The sequence below is a fragment of the Cyanistes caeruleus genome, chromosome 20 (assembly GCF_971803275.1).
Source record: "Cyanistes caeruleus chromosome 20, bCyaCae1.hap1.1, whole genome shotgun sequence".
Taxonomy (NCBI): Eukaryota; Metazoa; Chordata; class Aves; order Passeriformes; family Paridae; genus Cyanistes; species Cyanistes caeruleus.
The window spans coordinates 567266-584061 of NC_141720.1; the positions used below are offsets into that span (position 1 = coordinate 567266).

Here is a 16796-nt window from a genome sequence, read left to right on the forward strand (position 1 = left end):
GGGGCTGGAACTGCCTCTCTGTCACAGGGCTGCTGCTCTGGGCTGTGCAGAGGCTCCTTCCCACCAGCCCGGGGGTACAGAGGGCCTTGGGGCTGGGCTCTGCAGCACCAGCCTTGGGAAGCTGCAGCTGAGGCCCAGGGAATCCACATGGCCAGAGCAGCAGAACACTCCCCTGCTGCTGGGTTTGGAAAGGACCTGCTGGCAGCAATACCCAGCCCACCAGGCACAGCACCAAAAACACCCAGAGGTGAGATTTTCATCTTTGCCAGGGTGTACTCCAGCATGGGAAAGTGCTGGCCTGGACCTGAGGAGTCTCCATCCCTCACCAGAGCCCTCAGTGCTCGCACCGGGCAGGGAATGGGTGTCAGGGTCCCCTCAAGCTGTGTCTGCAGAGGGAGGCTCCAGCAGGGTGTTTCCATGGGGGTGCTCCCAGAAGGAATTCTGTGTGGCCACAGGCTGGTGTGCCAGGGCAAATGCCCCAACAAGGTTTGTTCCAGGACTTGGTGGCCCTGGGCACAGCAGGCGGCTCCTCTGCACCAGGCACGAGTCCTGGCAGGGGACACGGGGTGGTCCTGGCTGCCAGACCATCCCTCCAGCCCAGCACCCCCACCAGGGCAGCACAGCCCGTGCCACTGCTCAGTGCTGTGCCACCCCTGTGTTCCCACACACCCCAGGAAAGCTGCCTTACCTCGGAGAGCAGAGCTGGGACACGCTGGCCACTGATACGTCCCCAAGGCAGCAGCAGAACACTGGCAAAGTCACTTGCAGGTGAGGTGGCTGTGGCACACAGGGGATGGATGGGGCACACAGGGGATGGATGGGGCACACAGGGGATGGATGGGGCACACAGGGGGGTGTCCCCCTGTCTTGGACACTACACCCCAGTGACGGAGCTGCTGTTGGTTTGGGACTCACGGCCCAGGCAGCCCCACCAGGGCTGGGCAGCAGGAAAGGGCTCAGTGCCCGTGCAGCGCCGCAGCGAGGCTGAGGGATGGGATCATCTGTTTGATCTTCTTTGGGTCTGATGAGCCCCTGCCATAGTTTATTAATTAACTGGTGGTGTGGGAGTGTCCAAAGGCACCATGGGTCCCCAGGAGTGTCCCCTCCTGACTCAGAGGCTTTGCTGCCTGTCCTGCTGCTGTCAGAGACACTGAGCACACAGCTCCCAGCCCCACGGCAGTGACACACCTCCTGTGACAGCAGGTGCCACAGCAGCGTGGCCTCTGGGGTCACTGGGGGCGTGTGGCACAGCCACAGAAAGAGGGGTGAGCTCACACTGAGCAGGAGGTGACAAGGGGCAGGTGGCTGCCACCTCCCAGGTGACGCGTCCTTGGCTCAGGGGAGCCAGCGAGGCTCCGAGTGGAATAACCTGAGCACCTGGGGCAGATGACACCAACCCTGGGAGATCACATCCCAACGTGAAACAGGAGCTGAAGAGCACCTGGGAGCCAGGTCCAGGTCTCTGGGTGTGTGAGAATCACAATCTCCTGAGCTGGGAGGGAGCACAGGCACCCCAACAATCCCACCCTGGGCATCCCCGTGACACTGGCACTTCACACACTGCTCTGCTCTTCCACAGGGAACACTGGACTGCTCCTGTTCTCTGGGGCTCTGAGGGCAGTGTTGCACCCCAAGGCTGGGGCTCAGTGTCACCCCCTGTTCAGAGCCAGCATCCACCGTGCACGCTCCTGCCCTCCCCACACCCCATTTCCACATTTAGCAAATGGAGTGAAACACAAAGAAAAATCATATTCCTGTTCAAAAATGCACACGAGTGATCTCAGTATGACCTTACAAAACCCTGCCAGCACACTGAAGGCATGAAGAGGAGAGGGGACAGCTGGAAATCCATGAGCCAGCTGCAGGGCAGGGCAGGAGTCTGGGCTGTACCAGATCTACAGCAACCACCCACCCTCCAGGCAGCGGTTTTAGGTACAACCTTTGCTTTCTAGGCAAAAAGAATGTTATAAATAAACCCAGTCCTTGAACGCATTTTTATTTGAAAATAAAATGACTGTGATGCCCAGCCACGCTGGGAGGACAGGACAGAGCAGGAGCTGAGGGAGCACAGGGAGGGATGTGCAGCTTTTGGAGAAACAGGATGCTCTGCAACACGGCCACGAGCCGGGGCCCTGCCCCTGTCCCAGCGTGTCACCTGCCCCTGGGCACGGGGACAGCACCGGCAGCACCGGGAGCACCGGGAACACCGGGAGCACCGGGAACAGCAGGAACACCGGGAACAGCAGGAACACCGGGAACAGCAGGAACACCGGGAACACCGGGAACAGCAGGAACACCGGGAGCACCGGGAACAGCAGGAACACCGGGAGCACCGGGGGCCCCCGGGCTCGGCTCAGTTGACGCGGCAGGCCCGGATCATGAGCAGCTGCAGCAGGATGAACACCGGGGACATGATGAGCCCGTACCAGAGCTCCCGCGTGTGCTCCACCAGCTTCTGGCACAGCAGCATCTCGAACACGAACTTGAGGCTGAGGATGGTGAGGATCCAGAAGAGCCGCAGCACCGCCAGCCGCTTCTCGCCGTCCTGGAACAGCCGCACGGACACGATGGTGGTGAAGTAGGTGCTGAGCCCGTCGGCGGCGAAGAAGGGCACGAACACGATCCACCAGGAGAGCGCGGCGGCGGCGCCGTCCAGCTTGAGCACGAGCAGCACGGAGAAGGCGAGCAGGGCCAGCCCGTGCAGGAAGATCTCGAAGGTGGCGAAGCCGAGCCACTGCACGAGCTCGCGCAGGGAGAACAGCATCGTCCGGGGCTCCGGAACCGGTACCGGCACGAGTCACCCGGCCCCTGACCCGCCACCGGCACCGGCACGAGTCACCCGGCCCCTGACCCGCCACCGGCACCGGCACGAGTCACCCGGCCCCTGACCCGCCACCGGCACCGGCACGAGTCACCCGGCCCCTGACCCGCCACCGCCACCGGCACCAGTCCCCGGCCCGGCCCCGGTACCGACACCGGCCCCTGACCCGGAACGGCACCGGCACAAGTCCCCGGCCCGGCTCAGCCCGGCTCGGTCCGGCTCAGCCCGGCTCGGTCCGGCTCAGCCCAGCTCGGTCCGGCTCAGCCCAGTCCGGCTCGGCTCAGCCCGGGTCGGCTCGGCTCGGCCCGGTTCAGCTCAGCCCGGTCCGGCTCGGCTCAGCCCGGCTCGGTTCGGCTCGGCCCGGCCCGGTCCGGCCCCAGCACCGACACCGGCCCCAGGCCCGGCCCGGCCTGGCGGCGCGGGGCGATGGCGTCACGGGGAGAGGCGACGAACGGATGACATCATCAGACGGGGGAGCGGTGCCTGTAGAGTCCCGGAGCCTCAGCCTGGACGATGACGTCAGTGGAAGCTGTCGCGCAGTGGTGACGTCAGCGGCGGGATGGGGCCGGTGCATGGTGAGTCCCGAGCCGGGCCGGGCCCCGGGACTGGGGGTGCTCACCTGGGGAGAGAATCCCGGGGAGCCCCTGGCAGGGCCCAGAGGGGCTCCAGGAGAGCTGGAGAGGGACTGGGGACAAGGGATGGAGGGACAGGACACAGGGAATGGCTCCCAGTGCCAGAGGGAAGGGCTGGATGGGATTTTGGGCAGGAATTGTTCCCTGGCAGGGTGGGCAGGCCTGGCACAGGGTGCCCAGAGCAGCTGGGGCTGCCCCTGGATCCCTGGCAGTGCCCAAGGCCAGGCTGGACAGGGCTGGGAGCAGCTGGGACAGTGGGAGGTGTCCCTGCCATGGCTGGGGTGGGATGGGCTTTCAGGGTTTTGCAGCCCAAACCAGTCTGGGATTCTGCGATTTTATTTTTTATTATTATGATTTAGTTTATTATTATTCTATGGGCACATGGTGATGGCAGCTTTTCGCAGCTCAGACAGCTCCCAGGGCTGCATTCCCTCCAGGCTGGGCCCTTGCTCTGTCAGAGCCTGGCCGTGTGTGCTCACACCTTTGTCTGTCTGTCCCTGAGCCTCCAGCTCTGCCCCAGCCCCTCAGCTCAGGGGGGATTCCTGGGACACACAGGAGGGTAGAACCCAGAGCTGGGGAACAGCTGATCCCTGTGCTCACCCCGTGCTGATGAGGGCAGTTCATCGGGGCTGATGTGGATTTTGTGGGGACAAGAAGCACAGTCCCTGTGTCCCTGTGTCCCTGTTTATCCTGTTGGCTGGGACACAGCATCACCCCTGGGTGCTGCACAGGGCAGGGAGGGGAGCCTGGGAGCTCTGGGAGCCGTGAGTCCCACTGGTGAGTGCCAGCTGTTGCCCATCCCTGCGCTGGCTGTGTGCTGTGTCAGCCCCTGGGGCTCGGAGCTGCTCGGCCCAGGGCAGCCCCAGCTCTGCCTCCCCTCCCCTGCCCCCGCTGATTTCCCTGCTGCTGTTTTTTGCAGATGGCAGAACGGAGACTGCTGGTGCTCTTCGGCAGCCAGACTGGGACAGCCCAGGACACGGCGGAGAGGGTTGGGAGGGAAGCCAAGCGCCGGCACTTGCGGTGCCGAGTGGAGGCCCTGGACAGCTGTGATGTGGTGAGTGGGACACGGGGGCTGCTCTGGGCACTGCTGCTCCTGCTCCATCCCCAGGGGCAGGGACACCTCCCACAGGACACTGGAATCATGGAACAAGCTGGGTTGGAACCCATCAGGATCATCGAGTCAACTCCTGCCCTGCCCAGGACACCCCAGCAACCCCACCCTGTCCCCGAGAGCATTGTCCAAACACTGTTCAACTCAGGCTTGGTGCTCGTTGCTCCAGGACCTCATCACCCTCACAGGGAAGAATTTCTTCCCAATATTTGACCTAAACCTGCCCTCCTTCAGCTTATGGACATTCTGCCTTGTCCTGTCCCTCCATCCCTTGTCCCCAGTCCCTCTCCAGCTCTCCTGGAGCCCCTTTAGGCACTGGAAGGGGCTCTGAGGTCTCCTTGGAGCCTTCTCTTCCCCAGGCTGAACACCCCCAGCAGTCCTAGCCTGGCTCCAGAGCAGTTTGGAGGCTGCTGACCTGACAGTGCTCGTTTGTACCCACAGGCCAACCTCATCCATGAGCCTTTGGTGGTGTTTGTGTGTGCAACCACCGGCCAGGGAGACCCCCCTGACAACATGAAGGTAGGACATGCTCCTGTCCTGTTGCTTTTATGTTCCTGCTGCAGAGCTTCCTCTCCTGAAGCAGCTCGAGCAGGGGTTATTTTTTCTGGGGGAGCTTTGCAGCAGCAGTAGTCACATCCCAGGGAACATGAGCAGGGGGCTCCTGAGGTTGTTGCAGGGGGCACTTCTGCAGAAAACTGTGCTCTGCACTGTGCTGGGATCCAGGATGAGCAGGGATGCAGGGACAAGCAGGCAGGAAGGTGCCATGGCAGCAGCACTGGCTGCCTGTGTCCCTCGTAGATGTTCTGGCGGTTCCTGTTCCGGAAGAGCCTCCCTGCCGGCTCCCTGTGCCAGCTGGACTACGCCGTGCTGGGCCTCGGGGACTCCTCCTACCCCAAGTAAGCAGCTCTGCAGCTCCTGGGCAGCTGCTCTTCACAGCTCTGACTGCAATAGAGAGCAGAGTGGCTGCTCGCAGGGGGTAGGGGGAGACAGAGTCTGATTCTGGAGCAGCAGCTCAGACAAAATGTAACTCCCATCAGCCTTAAAAATCCTTGCCTTGCTGTGTCCCTCCTAACCCCCAGGAATTAGGCTTCTGCCTTTTTCTTTGCTCTCAACCTCACCAAGGATGCTTTGCAGCAGTGGGTCAGACATCATGTGTTAGTCTTTAATCACAGCCATGGGCCAAGGGAACAGGAGACATCAAACAGAGGTGGCAACCAGCCCTGTTGGTCCCAGGTCTCTCCCAGAAGATTGTTCCTGTGTGCCTCCAGCAGCTCTAGTTGGGAGTGCCTGAGCTCTGTGGGGCAGTGAGGGGCTGGAGAGAAGGAAATGTTCTATGGCTCAGGGCACAAGCTGTCCTGAAGGGAAGCTGGACCTCCCCTTGTCCCATCTCGGGGCTGGGCACAGGGTGTGAGGGCCAGCAAGTGGCACCCAGCTGGTTCTGTGAACTGGCACAGGCTGGGGACAGGCTGGGCAGGGCATGGGCCAGGTCACAGTGCTGCCTCTGCCTGTGTGCTGCTCTGGTAGCCCTGGCAGTGTGTTTTGGTGCTGTGGCAGTGTTTGCTGTGCTGCTGCAAAGCCCTGCCCTGTGTTATTCTCTGCTCAGGTTTAATTTCGTTGCAAAGAAGCTGCACAAACGGCTGCTCCAGCTTGGGGGCAACCCGCTGCTGCCAGTGGCCTTGGGAGATGACCAGCATGACCTGGGGTAAGGGCCAGGGTGGGAGGGGTGGCAGGGGAGGCCCGGGGTGCCCCACAGCTCTGTCCTGGGGCTGATGGCAGGGCTGTGTGCTGCTCCCACTGTGGGGCTGCTCCTGCAGCTCTCTGGGAACGTGCTGATCTCTGCTCATAACCCTCCTGTGCCAGGACCTGGGCCACCTGCTTCTCATGACCCCCAGAACGTGGCCATGGCCCTGGGGCTCCCTGCTCAGCCCCAGCCCTGTTCAGAGCAGGGCATGCCTGTGCCACACAGCCCTGTATCTGCAAGCATTGCAGCAGCCTCAGCTGTGCTCACCTGGCACGGGGCAAGGGCTGTGGATGGCTCAGGTACACAGTGACCCCACAGGTGCTGCTCAGGGACTGGGATCCTGTTCAGGTATCAGAGGTTGGGTCCTGGAGAGCGAGTGAGAGCTTAAAGTGGCTGGGATGTGTTTCTTCCCAGACCTGAAGTTGGAAGGGAATGGCCTGGGGGAACTGTGGGATGGCTGTTGGGCATGTGCAGGGGTAGCAGGGCTTGATCCTGAAGGGATGATGTTGCTGCAGCCTGAATTTCCCACCTGCAGGCCAGATGCAGTGGTTGATCCCTGGCTCGTGGCCTTATGGGACAAGGTCCTTGCCTTGTATCCTCTCCCTCCTGGCCTTGAGATCATCAGTCCCGACGTGCGGTGAGTGCAGAGGCTGAGCAGGGACTGCTGGGGCTGGCTGGGGTGAAAGGCTCCGCTTCCTTGGCTGTTCTCCAGAGTGCAGACATGCTCTGCTCAGGGCAGGAACACTCCCCACACAGCTTTTGGTGTCCCCTGTGTCCCTTGTGCTTTGGCCACAGGTGGCCTATCTCTCTCTGGATGGGTGTCCCCTTGTCCCCTGCGGGGTGGGACAGCTGCCCCAGCTGGCTCCTGCCCATCTGTCTGTCCTGATGTGGCTCTGGCCCTGGCAGAGCGTGTGTGCCCAGCCTCGCCTGCTCTGGAGCCTTTGGGATGTGCTCCCGGCAGTCTCCATTGCATTCCCTTACACCGGCCAGCTCCAGGGGACAGGGGTAGTGCTGGTGACACCCTCCAGGTGACCCCGGTGCACTGCTCCCCTCCACAGCCTGCCCCCCAGATACACCCTGCACTACGTGCCCGAGGAGTCCCCGTGGCCCGGCAGCGAGCGGCTGCAGCCGGCAGCGCCCCGGGCTGCCCCGTGTGAGCTCCATCCCTTCGCTGCCCGCGTGCTGGCCAACCGCAGGGTCACGGCACAGTCCCATTTCCAGGACGTCCGGCTCATCGAGTTCGACATCGCGGGCTCAGGGATCACGTGAGCGTTTTCCTGACTCCCCCGAGCTCTGTCCTGTGGGACCAGGTGTCCTGGAGCCTGCCCTCCTCTGCTGCTGCCTTTCCTCACTGCTACCTGGGGCTGCAGTCGTGTGGCACGGTCCCTGCTGCAAGCCCCCATCCTCAGAGTGGGGGTCCCTGCCTGTGTGGCTCCCAGCTCCCTTTGGTGGCGCTGGGCATTTGCCTCCCCTGCTGTGGGTGCTGGTCAGGGTGGCCATGCTGTGCCTGTGGCTCTGCCCCGTGGCTGTGCTTGGCAGCTCCCCCTGCATCCCCAGGTTCAGTGCAGGGGACGTGGTGATGATCCAGCCCCAGAACTGCCCCGAAGATGTGCAGCAGTTCTGCCAGCTCCTGCGCCTGGAGCCCCACAGACGCTTTGTGCTGGAGCCCACGGAGCCCGGTAGGTCCTGCCTGCTGCTCCTTCCCCTTCCTGTGAGATAGGGCATCCCCTGGGCTCTGGCCCAGCCTGGAGCTCTGCTGGGAGTGTTGGATGGCTGCAGGACACCTGCCTGTCCTTCCCTGCAGTGCTGGGGGTGGATCCTGTGCAGGGCTGCTGGGACTGGAGGAATCCAGCAGTGCCAGGCTCCACCTGGGCCTTGTGCCTTGGCAGCCCCTGCACAGAGTGGGGAGGACCCTGCAGCCTCCTCAGCCCCAGACCCAAACTGGGAATCCTCTGCTTCCTGTGCCCCAGGGACCTCCTGAGGGGCTCCTGCAGCCACAAGCCAGCACGAACAACCAGAGGAAGCCCTTGGAGGTCCCCCAGAGCTCTTGGTGCCTGCATGGAACAGGGAGAGCTTTTCTCCTGGCCCCTGAGCGCCCATTCCGCCTCCAACTTCCCTGTGTCTGTCCGTGCTGGAATTTTTGCCTGGCAGACAAACCCAAGAGACATTCAGGCTGCTCCTCACACCCCTGGGAGAGACGTGGGAGACATGGACACATGTCACTGCTGGTTATTTCCGCTGCATTGTGTGCAAGCACAATGTGTGCAGGGCGGGAGCCATGTGGATAAGGCATTATCCCAAAGCACCTGCCAAAAGCAGGGGACGGCTGAGCACCACCGACTGTCTCTGTTGCAAACCCGTGGGCTTGAAAAGCAAACTGGGGAGAGCAGGAGGGAGTGGACATGGTGGGAGCAGGGATGGGTGGAATTGGCTCCAGTAGCTCGTGGGTTGCCCTGCTCTGGGGACAGCAGGTGCTGGTCCTGAGCTGTCCCCACTGCCTTGCTCTGCAGGCACGTCCCTCCCTCCCCTCCTGCCACAGCCCTGCACCATCCAGTACCTGGTCACACACTACCTGGACATCTCCTGTGTGCCACGGCGCTCCTTCTTCGAGCTCCTGGCCTACTTCTCCCCCAATGAGCTGGAGAGGGAGAAGCTGCAGGAGTTCAGCTCAGCACAGGGCCAGGAGGAGCTGTACAGCTACTGCAACCGGCCCCGCAGGACCACGCTGGAGGTGAGGCTGGAGCAGGGCAGACCTGCCCCTGAGGGCTGTGCTGGGGCTGACAGCACCCAGGACACGATCAGCCATCATTTCTTGGTTGAGAAGTTTCCACTTTCTGAAGTGTCCATGGATTTCCACTGGCAGTTCAGACCAGCTCTAGATCCTGGTGGGCTCTTGTGTGGGCGCTGTGTGGCTCTGGGGGGCACAGGGCAATGGGACAGGGTGGTTGGTGCTCAGAGGTGCCCGTGTGGTGCCTTTAGCTGGGGGTGTGTGGCACAGCTGTGGGGGAGAGCCCCTGGCACCCTGAGGGCAGGCAGGCTGCCTTCAGGGGTCACCAGGCCTCACCCTCTTGGCTTTGCAGGCCTTGTGGGATTTCCCTCACACCACGTGTGCCATCCCAGCTGATTACCTGCTGGACCTCATCCCTCGCATCAGACCCCGCGCCTTCTCCATCGCCTCCTCCCTGCTGGTAAGAGCTCAGCCCTTCTGGCCTCATTTCAGTCTCTGAGCAGAGGGTCTGGCAGGGCCTGGGCTGACTGTTGGTGTAGATGGAGCCTCCACAGCCCACGCAAATCCCTGCTCTGTGCTGAGCCTGCAGCAGCCTGGTGTGCTGGATGCAAGCTTCAGGGCTAGGCCAGCCTTCAGATTGCTGTCCTGCAGCCCTGCAAGTGCCAGGACTGTTCCAGTCCAGCTCAGAGGTCTGGTGTCGCTGTCCCTGGGAGCAGTGGGATGTGCCAGCAGTGTCCCAGGAGCTGGGCAAGGGGGAGCTGCTCGCTGCTCCTGCCGGGAGGTGGCACTGGGCCCGGCTCGGCTGCCTGCAGGCTCAGCCCGTGCGTGCCTGCATTTGTCCTCCACGAGGGCTCTGGGGTTGGACAGCCACCATCACTGATTCCAGCTGTGCAGAGCATTCCTGTAGCAGTGCTTCTCCAGGAAAACCCCCTTCCCCTTTGGGAAGGTTTTGAGCAAGGGTGTGCTCCATTGTAAGTGGCTGTGCCAGGCTAGGAGGGTGTTACAGGGCACAGTTTGGCCCTGGAGGAGGTGCTGGGCTGTGCATGAGGAGCTGTGCTGGGTAAGTGGCTGTGCCAGGCTAGGACAGGTGTTGCAGGGCACAGTTTGGCCCTGGAGGAGCTGTGCTGGGGGTGTGCTCATGGCTCTGTGTGGCACAGGCCCATCCCGAGCGGATGCAGATCCTGGTGGCCGTGGTGCGGTACAAGACACGGCTCAGCAAACCCCGCCGTGGGCTCTGCTCCACCTGGCTGGCTTCTCTCAGCCCAGACAAGGGTAAGTGCTTGGACTCTGGAGACTCTGGGGAATCCTGAGTGCTTCCCACAGCAGCCAGTGCTCATCCCTCGGGCCCGTGATGGGGCTGTGTGGGTGATGTGCAGGAGCTGCCTGGCTGGAGCTCCAGCTCCATGGGGAGCACACTGGCCTGGCAGGATGGTCCTGCTGTCCTTCCTCACTGCTCCCATCCTCATCAGAGCACCATGTGCCTCTCCAGCTTACCCTGAACTCCTGGCTTTCTCCCAGCTGCCTGGCCCTGCTGTGGGCTGCTCCTGGTGTCCTGGAGCTGGTAGCTCTGAGTGGGCACAGCTGTGGGAAGGCTGATCCCTTCGTTCAGAGGTCACACAGCACCCTGGAGGAGCTGGGTGCCTCTGCAGGCAGGCACAGGGCTCTGCTGCTGGGGTGATGCTCGGGGCTCTCTGTTTGGCAGGTGATGTCCACGTGCCCCTTTGGGTGAAGAAAGGAGGAATGAAGTTCCCAGATGACCCTGCCATCCCTGTGATCATGATTGGCCCTGGCACAGGGGTGGCACCTTTCCGAGCTGCGATACAGGAGCGGGTGGCCCTGGGACGCACAGGTGAGGTATGGGCCTTGCACACACAGCTCTGTGTCAGCAGATGGAAGATGGACTGGGGGTGTGAGGGTTCCACCAGGTCAGGCTTTTCTGCTTTGAGCAGAAGCAGGCTGAGCCCCGGGGCAGGTGAGGCGCAGAGCCTGCTGTGTGCAGCCTGTGTGGTTATTCACAGGCTGTGCTGCAGGGCAGCCCCCTGGGCTGGGTCAGGCTCTGCAGAGGCTCTTCCTTGGCTCTCTGGGAGTGAACACAGGTTACTGAGCTCAGCTGTGCTACAGCTTGTCCCATCCTCATTGTGTTGGCTCAGGGAACAGGCAGCCCTGGGGGACACTTTCTGCCCCCCTCCTTTTCCAGCAGACAGCGGCCTCTGGTTGCCACAGGTCACTTCATGCTCACATGGCTGGTGGCTCTGCAGGCCAGGGCTGTCAGCCAGGTGGCACCAGCAGTGCTCAGCACTGGCTGCTCCCAGCACAGCCCTGGTGCTCTGCTCCTGCAGGGAACTGCCTCTTCTTCGGCTGCCGACACAAATCCAAGGACTTCTACTGCCAGACAGAGTGGGAAGAGCTGGTGACAAAGGGCTTCCTGACACTCTTCACAGCCTTCTCCAGGGACCAGGTTAGTGCCCAGAGGAGGAAGGTGGGTACAAGAGCATCTCAAGCAGCGCTGATGGGACTCTGGCAGTGTGTCTGTCCCCTGTGCCTGTTGGCGTGGCCTGCGAGGGGTCTGGTGAGGTGGCAGAGTGGGCACCTCACTCCCCCACACACCTCAGTGCTGGCTGAGTTCCTCTCCTGCCCTGCAGGGAAGTGTGTGGCTAAGTTCAGCTGGGAAGGTTGCTGGGACAAGGCTGGAGAGCAGCAGAGCAGATAAGGCTTTAACCAGCTTTGTTTGGCTGGACCACGTGAGTGATAAAAGGCTCCCAAGCCTCTCGGAGGGTCACCAGGCAATAACTTCTTGGTTAAGTACCAGCCCCCTCACAGTGTCCCTCAGTGTCCCTCTGGGCCCTGGCTGGAGCTGAGGAGCTTGGCCTCTGTGCCAGCTCTCTGTGAGTCCCTGGAGGAGAGCTCCCCACGGGTGTGAGCACACCCAGAACTCAGCCCCTCACTTTGCTTCCTGCTTCCCCAGGCAGTGTCTCTGGTGGGCAGCCCTGATCCCCCTTGGGGCTGCAGTGCTGTCAGAGAGGCTCTCTGAGCTGGGGATGTTTCACTGCCTTCCTCTGTCCCTTGATGGCACTGAAAGCTCACCCTGGCTCTGGAACACAGATGTGATAAAAAGGGAACGGGGATCTCTCAGTAGCTCAGCTGCACCAGCCCCAGCCCTTTCTCCTGGCTGTGTGATGTGTTGACATGAATTCAGCATCTTTTATCTGCTCACTTGTGAGACAGGAGCTGGGTGTTTCTGTGAAGGCTTTCCAAGCCTGTGATGAACAGGAGCAGCACTGCAGAGCGTTGTTGAACGACCAGTGAAGGGGCACCTGCTGCTCTCTGAGTCTGGAGAGCAGCCAGAGCCACCTTCTGCTCTTGCTGACTGTGGAGGGACAGGGCTTCCACTGGAGTGTCCCCTCTCTCCTGCTCCACAGGCCAGAGCAGTTTTTCACCTGAGTCCTCTGCCCCCAAGGCTGACTGGGAGCACAGCCAGGTGGGACGAGCCACATTGGGCTGTTGTGCCTTTGGCTTCAGGAGATACCAGAGCCTTTAACTCATCCTTGTTGTCAGACCCAGGTGAGGGCTGGGATGCTCCATAGAGCAAGGTTTTGCTCTTCTCTCTGAAGTCCCTTTGCAGTGTCCCCTGTCCCAGCACATCTGCCCTCAGTGCAGGCTGGTCCCAGCCAAACCAGGGTGCCCTGAGACATCGTGGCCCCCGTCTGTCACTGGGGTGCTCTGGTTTCTAGGCCCTTAGATGATCCCCTCGGAGCCCAGCCTGGCTGGCAGGGCCTCTGGCAGCACCAAGCTCGTTATGGTTAATGAAGCTGAGGCTGGCTGTGCTGGTGAGGGCACTGCCCAGTGGGAGCCGTGCCCAGGCTGAGCTGGCACTCCAGGGCCATCAGCCAGTGGAGCTGTGGGACTCACAGTGACCAGCTCCTGTGGGCTGGAGCTGCTCAGGGCTGCTCCCACACACATCTCCAGCCTGCAGGAGCTGAGCCACAGCGAGAGCTGTCCTGCCTTTGGGGAGGGGGGCGTGGGGAGGAGGCTGTGCCCATGGCTCAGCAGAATCAGGCGTGGGGGACGCCCAGCACGGGGCCTGGCCTTCATCACAGTGTCACCTTTGTCACGGGAGCCCTCTGGGCCAGCAGTGAGTTCAGGCACGTTGGCAATGGTGTTCTCTTGGGCAGGAGCCAGGGCTGTAGGCAGTTACTTGGATGCTTGAAGTCTTGTGGATTAACCCTTTGGGAACTCTCCTTGACTGGGCTGTACTGTGCCCAAAGCCAGTCCTCGTCCAGTCCCTAAGCATAGTGGAGGGGCAGGGACTGGGACTGAGGCTGTCCCTCCAAGCTTTCTGCCCTTCCAAGCTGTTTCAGGTCTCCAGCAGTCAAGGGTACAGGGAAGGGTCTGTGTCGTGTAGCAAACTTGGCACAGAGGGGCCACAGAGCCTTCTCTGCCTGTGCTGGGAGAAGAGAGGAGAGGGCAGGGGGGAAACCCTCACAGGGCCTGCCCAGGTCAACACCCTGACCAGTGGACACCAGTGGATTTAGGAGGCTGCTTGGGGCCCAGTGTTCCCCAGTGAAGCTCCTGCTGCTGCACCCATCTCCCACCAGCCCATCCCAGTGCAGACATCGCTTGTGGGGTTCCTCTTCTCCACACTGCTCACTGATCCAGCTGCTTCTCCCAGTGCCTCCAGTCCCAGGGGGCTGTGCTGCCCTGAGCTCCTGCAAACAGCCCCTGCAAACAGTCCTGAGAGCAGGAGCTGGGGCTGCTCCAGAGCTGCTGGGCTCAGTGCCTTGTTTCCCTGCAGGAGGAGAAGGTTTATGTCCAGCACCGCATCCGGGAGAATGGGAGGCTGCTGTGGGAGCTGCTGAGCGGTGGGAATGCTCATGTCTACCTGGCTGGGTGAGTGACAGGTCTCTGCAGGGCTCGGGGGAGCAGGGCAGCTCATTGCTCCTCTCTGTATGTCCTGCTCCAGGAGCCCTGGGCTAAGAGGGACATTTGTCACCTAGCCCATGTTGCCATTAGGAGGGGCACAGCTGACAAAGCTTCTCCAGCCAGTGCCACCTGCCCAGCCTCTGCCCCACAGCACGTGCACACACATGAGAGGCCTGGCCCCCGTGCTGCTGGGGCTCAGGAGCAGCTTGGGGAGCCTTGGCACATTCTGCCTGGCTCTTTGCTCCCCAAGCTGCCTCCCAGGGCAGGGACGAGCCCTGTTGCACCACAGCCAGTCTCCTTGGACAGCAGAGGCCCTCTCCAGGTGCTTGGCTGAGGCTGGCTGCACGTCTGGAGCTGCTGGCCACAGGGTGAGGTCTGGCCTTTGGGGGCAGCTGTGCTGTGAGCTCTGTGCCATCTCCTGGGCAGAGCCCTCAGCCTGCCTGCAGTGCAGCGAGAGGCTGCTCCCCACTGCCCAGGGTGAGGCTTGGGAAGTGCTCTGGGCTCCTGGAGCTGGGCAGAGCCTGCCCATGGTGTTTGTGTGTCCCCTGTGCCCCGGGGAGTGCGGGCCTGGGCCCGGCTGTGGACACGAGCAGCGATTGCAGCGGTTCCTTCCCACCTGTCCTTCAGGAGAGCAGGAACTCCCCTGGCACGGGCAGGGCGAGGCTGGCCTGGCTGCATTCCTGGGAGAAGGAGATGGGTGTTTACTTCCCGGGCAGTGGAGGCCACCCCACTCCATCCTGCAGTGCTGCAGCATGGGATTTCCTGGAGCCTCACCCAAACTGGGCATTCCTGCCCTTGGGTCTGGGCTTTGGAGCACTTGTGCCTCCATGCACAGCCCAAGTGCTGAGGCTGTTGAGCTCTTGGCTTTGTTCTCTCCTTTCATTCTCTTTCCTGCTTTTTGGTGCTGATGGATATCCCCAAAGAGGAGCAGTGTCTTGGACAGAGCAGGGCTTGCACAGCTGTCCCCATGGCAGATTTTGTGTGGCCGTGAGGATGGTATTTTGGACATCAGGGTTGCTCTGAGACTCCTCTTGCTGGGGGCTTTGTCCCTGGTGTGGGGTGTCCCTGAGCCCCCATCAGGCAGGTGGGATCCGAGAGCCTGGTCCTGCCTGTACAGGTGACACTGTGCTGATTGCAGAGGACATTGTTCCTCCTTTCCTGGCCATCCCAAACCCTGCAGAAAGGCTCCCAGGATCACCATGCCTCTCCCTGCCCCACAGGCTGATCTGTCACTGGGCTGCCAGGCAGGGAAGTGCAGGTGGGTGATCCTATTTTCCCCCCAAATTCACAGTTTCAGCCAGACTGGGAGAAAGTTGGGGGAAGTGAGTTCTGAGCTGTGTGACCCTGAGCAGCAGCCATGGGACACTTGTGTCTGCCTTCCCTTCCCTTCCAGGCGGGCTCTGGGGAGCCAGGGCTGCATCTGCTCTACGATTGTTCCTAGCTTGTGTCACTCAGGGGCAAAAAGGTTGAAAATGTCTCTTTTTTTGAAAAAAAATAGCTATTTGACATGTTTTCCATCACAAAGCCCAGCTCCTTATCTTGTACTTGCATATCAGTGCCTGACTCAGAAACAATTCGAGTCTTCCAAAAAAAGAAGACCTCCTTTCTGGGTATTTTGGGATGTTAATCAGCTTCAAACACAAGTCAGAATTCTGCCTTGTTCTTGGGAAACAGCAAGGACGTTGCCAGATGCTCCTGCCAATTGGAGCAGGCTGGGAAATTTTTTATTAGATTTTTTTTTTTGTCGCACAGGCAGTTCATCAGATGAAACTCTCTCCAGGAAAAAAGAATCTGAATTTCTGATTTCCCCTAAGAAATAATTGTGCTTGAAAGCGCTGAGTTCTATTTGGGTATTTTCTACACTGGGGCTCGATGTTTTCTCCAGCATTTCTCTGATTTTGAGGTTTGAACCGGCTTTGGTTCCAAATGTCACCATCAAACCAATGATTCTGGATTTCTTGAGAGCAGGCAGCAGCAGGACAGGAGTGGCTGCTCCTGCCCAGCTGAGGATCAGACATGTTTGACATTGAGTGGTTCCAGAGATGAAAGGACAGGCTCCTGCCCTCCTGCTGATCAATTCCAAGCCGTGCATGTTGCCCGTGGCTCTCTAATGAGGATGCTGGCAAATGGAGCTGCGTGGGGCAGCGTTTGGGCTCCTGACCTGTGATGCTGTGATGGGCTCTGGGGCCCGTGGCTGTGTTTCTGCCTGTGCTGGGGAGCCCTGTGGATAACGGCCCTGCTCTCAAGGGAGGGGTAGGAGCTGCCTCTCAGGCCTGTCATTACCCTGTGCCAGGCAGCCTCTGGCAGGATGGGGCAGGTTCCCACTGCCCTGTGGTGGGCCTGGCCATGGGAACTGGTGATTGCTGATCCCGGAGCGCTGGGGCTGCTGCTCTGCCTCCATCGTGTCCTGCTCTCTCCCCAGGAACGCCAAGGAGATGCCAGCGGCGGTGGCTGAGGCCCTGCAGTCGGTGCTGCAGCTGGAGGGTGGCCTGTCCCCCTCGGAAGCACAGGAGCATTTAACAGCCCTGGAACGGTCCCAGCGCTTCCAGTCTGAAACCTGGTCGTGATCCTGGCTCCCTGCCTCGCCCTGCCCGCAGCCTGCCTGAATAAAGGAGCCAGCAAAGGGATCTGCCTCTGGCATCTTTCTTGGGCTGGGATTACCCCAGCCAGGATGGGGGTGGATTTACCCAACCAGCCCCTCCCTGACAGCACCAGGGGGACCCCATCTCCTGGGGGGTTTGGCTCCCTGTGCCCACACCCCACCAGAGCAGGGGCCAGAGGTCTCTTGGGGGTGCGTGGGGTCCCTGTGTGGGGTGGGTGGCACCCTAGGGCTCTGCTGGAGC

At 61.2% G+C, this 16796-nt stretch overlaps 2 protein-coding genes across 6 annotated transcripts; one reads left to right on the top strand and one right to left on the bottom strand.

The window, feature by feature from the left end:
• Positions 1 to 1980: 1980 nt before the first annotated feature.
• TMEM203 (transmembrane protein 203) lies at positions 1981 to 2764 on the bottom strand. The gene has a single exon (XM_086858830.1). The coding sequence runs from the start codon at positions 2762 to 2764 to the stop codon at positions 2354 to 2356; it is 411 nt and encodes a 136-aa protein (XP_086714956.1). The 3' UTR covers positions 1981 to 2353.
• Positions 2141 to 16580, top strand: NDOR1 (NADPH dependent diflavin oxidoreductase 1). Of its 5 annotated transcripts, none has more exons than XR_015278316.1 (17): positions 2776 to 3396; positions 4373 to 4507; positions 5006 to 5083; positions 5363 to 5460; positions 6168 to 6266; positions 6841 to 6942; positions 7364 to 7570; positions 7863 to 7984; positions 8816 to 9036; positions 9386 to 9493; positions 10191 to 10305; positions 10736 to 10882; positions 11373 to 11491; positions 11676 to 11774; positions 12491 to 12594; positions 13826 to 13920; positions 16376 to 16580. XR_015278316.1 is itself a non-coding variant. In XM_023938028.2 (17 exons), the coding sequence occupies exons 1-17, from the start codon at positions 3277 to 3279 to the stop codon at positions 16406 to 16408; spliced, it is 2040 nt and encodes a 679-aa protein (XP_023793796.2). In that variant the 5' UTR covers positions 2776 to 3276; the 3' UTR covers positions 16409 to 16580. The 5 variants fall into 5 exon arrangements, 4 of the variants coding, with proteins under 4 accessions (XP_023793797.2, XP_023793796.2, XP_086714952.1 ...); XM_023938028.2 differs by having other exon boundaries at positions 12453 to 12594; XM_023938029.2 differs by lacking the exons at positions 11676 to 11774; positions 12491 to 12594 and having other exon boundaries at positions 2141 to 3396.
• The last annotated feature ends 216 nt before the right edge of the window (positions 16581 to 16796 follow it).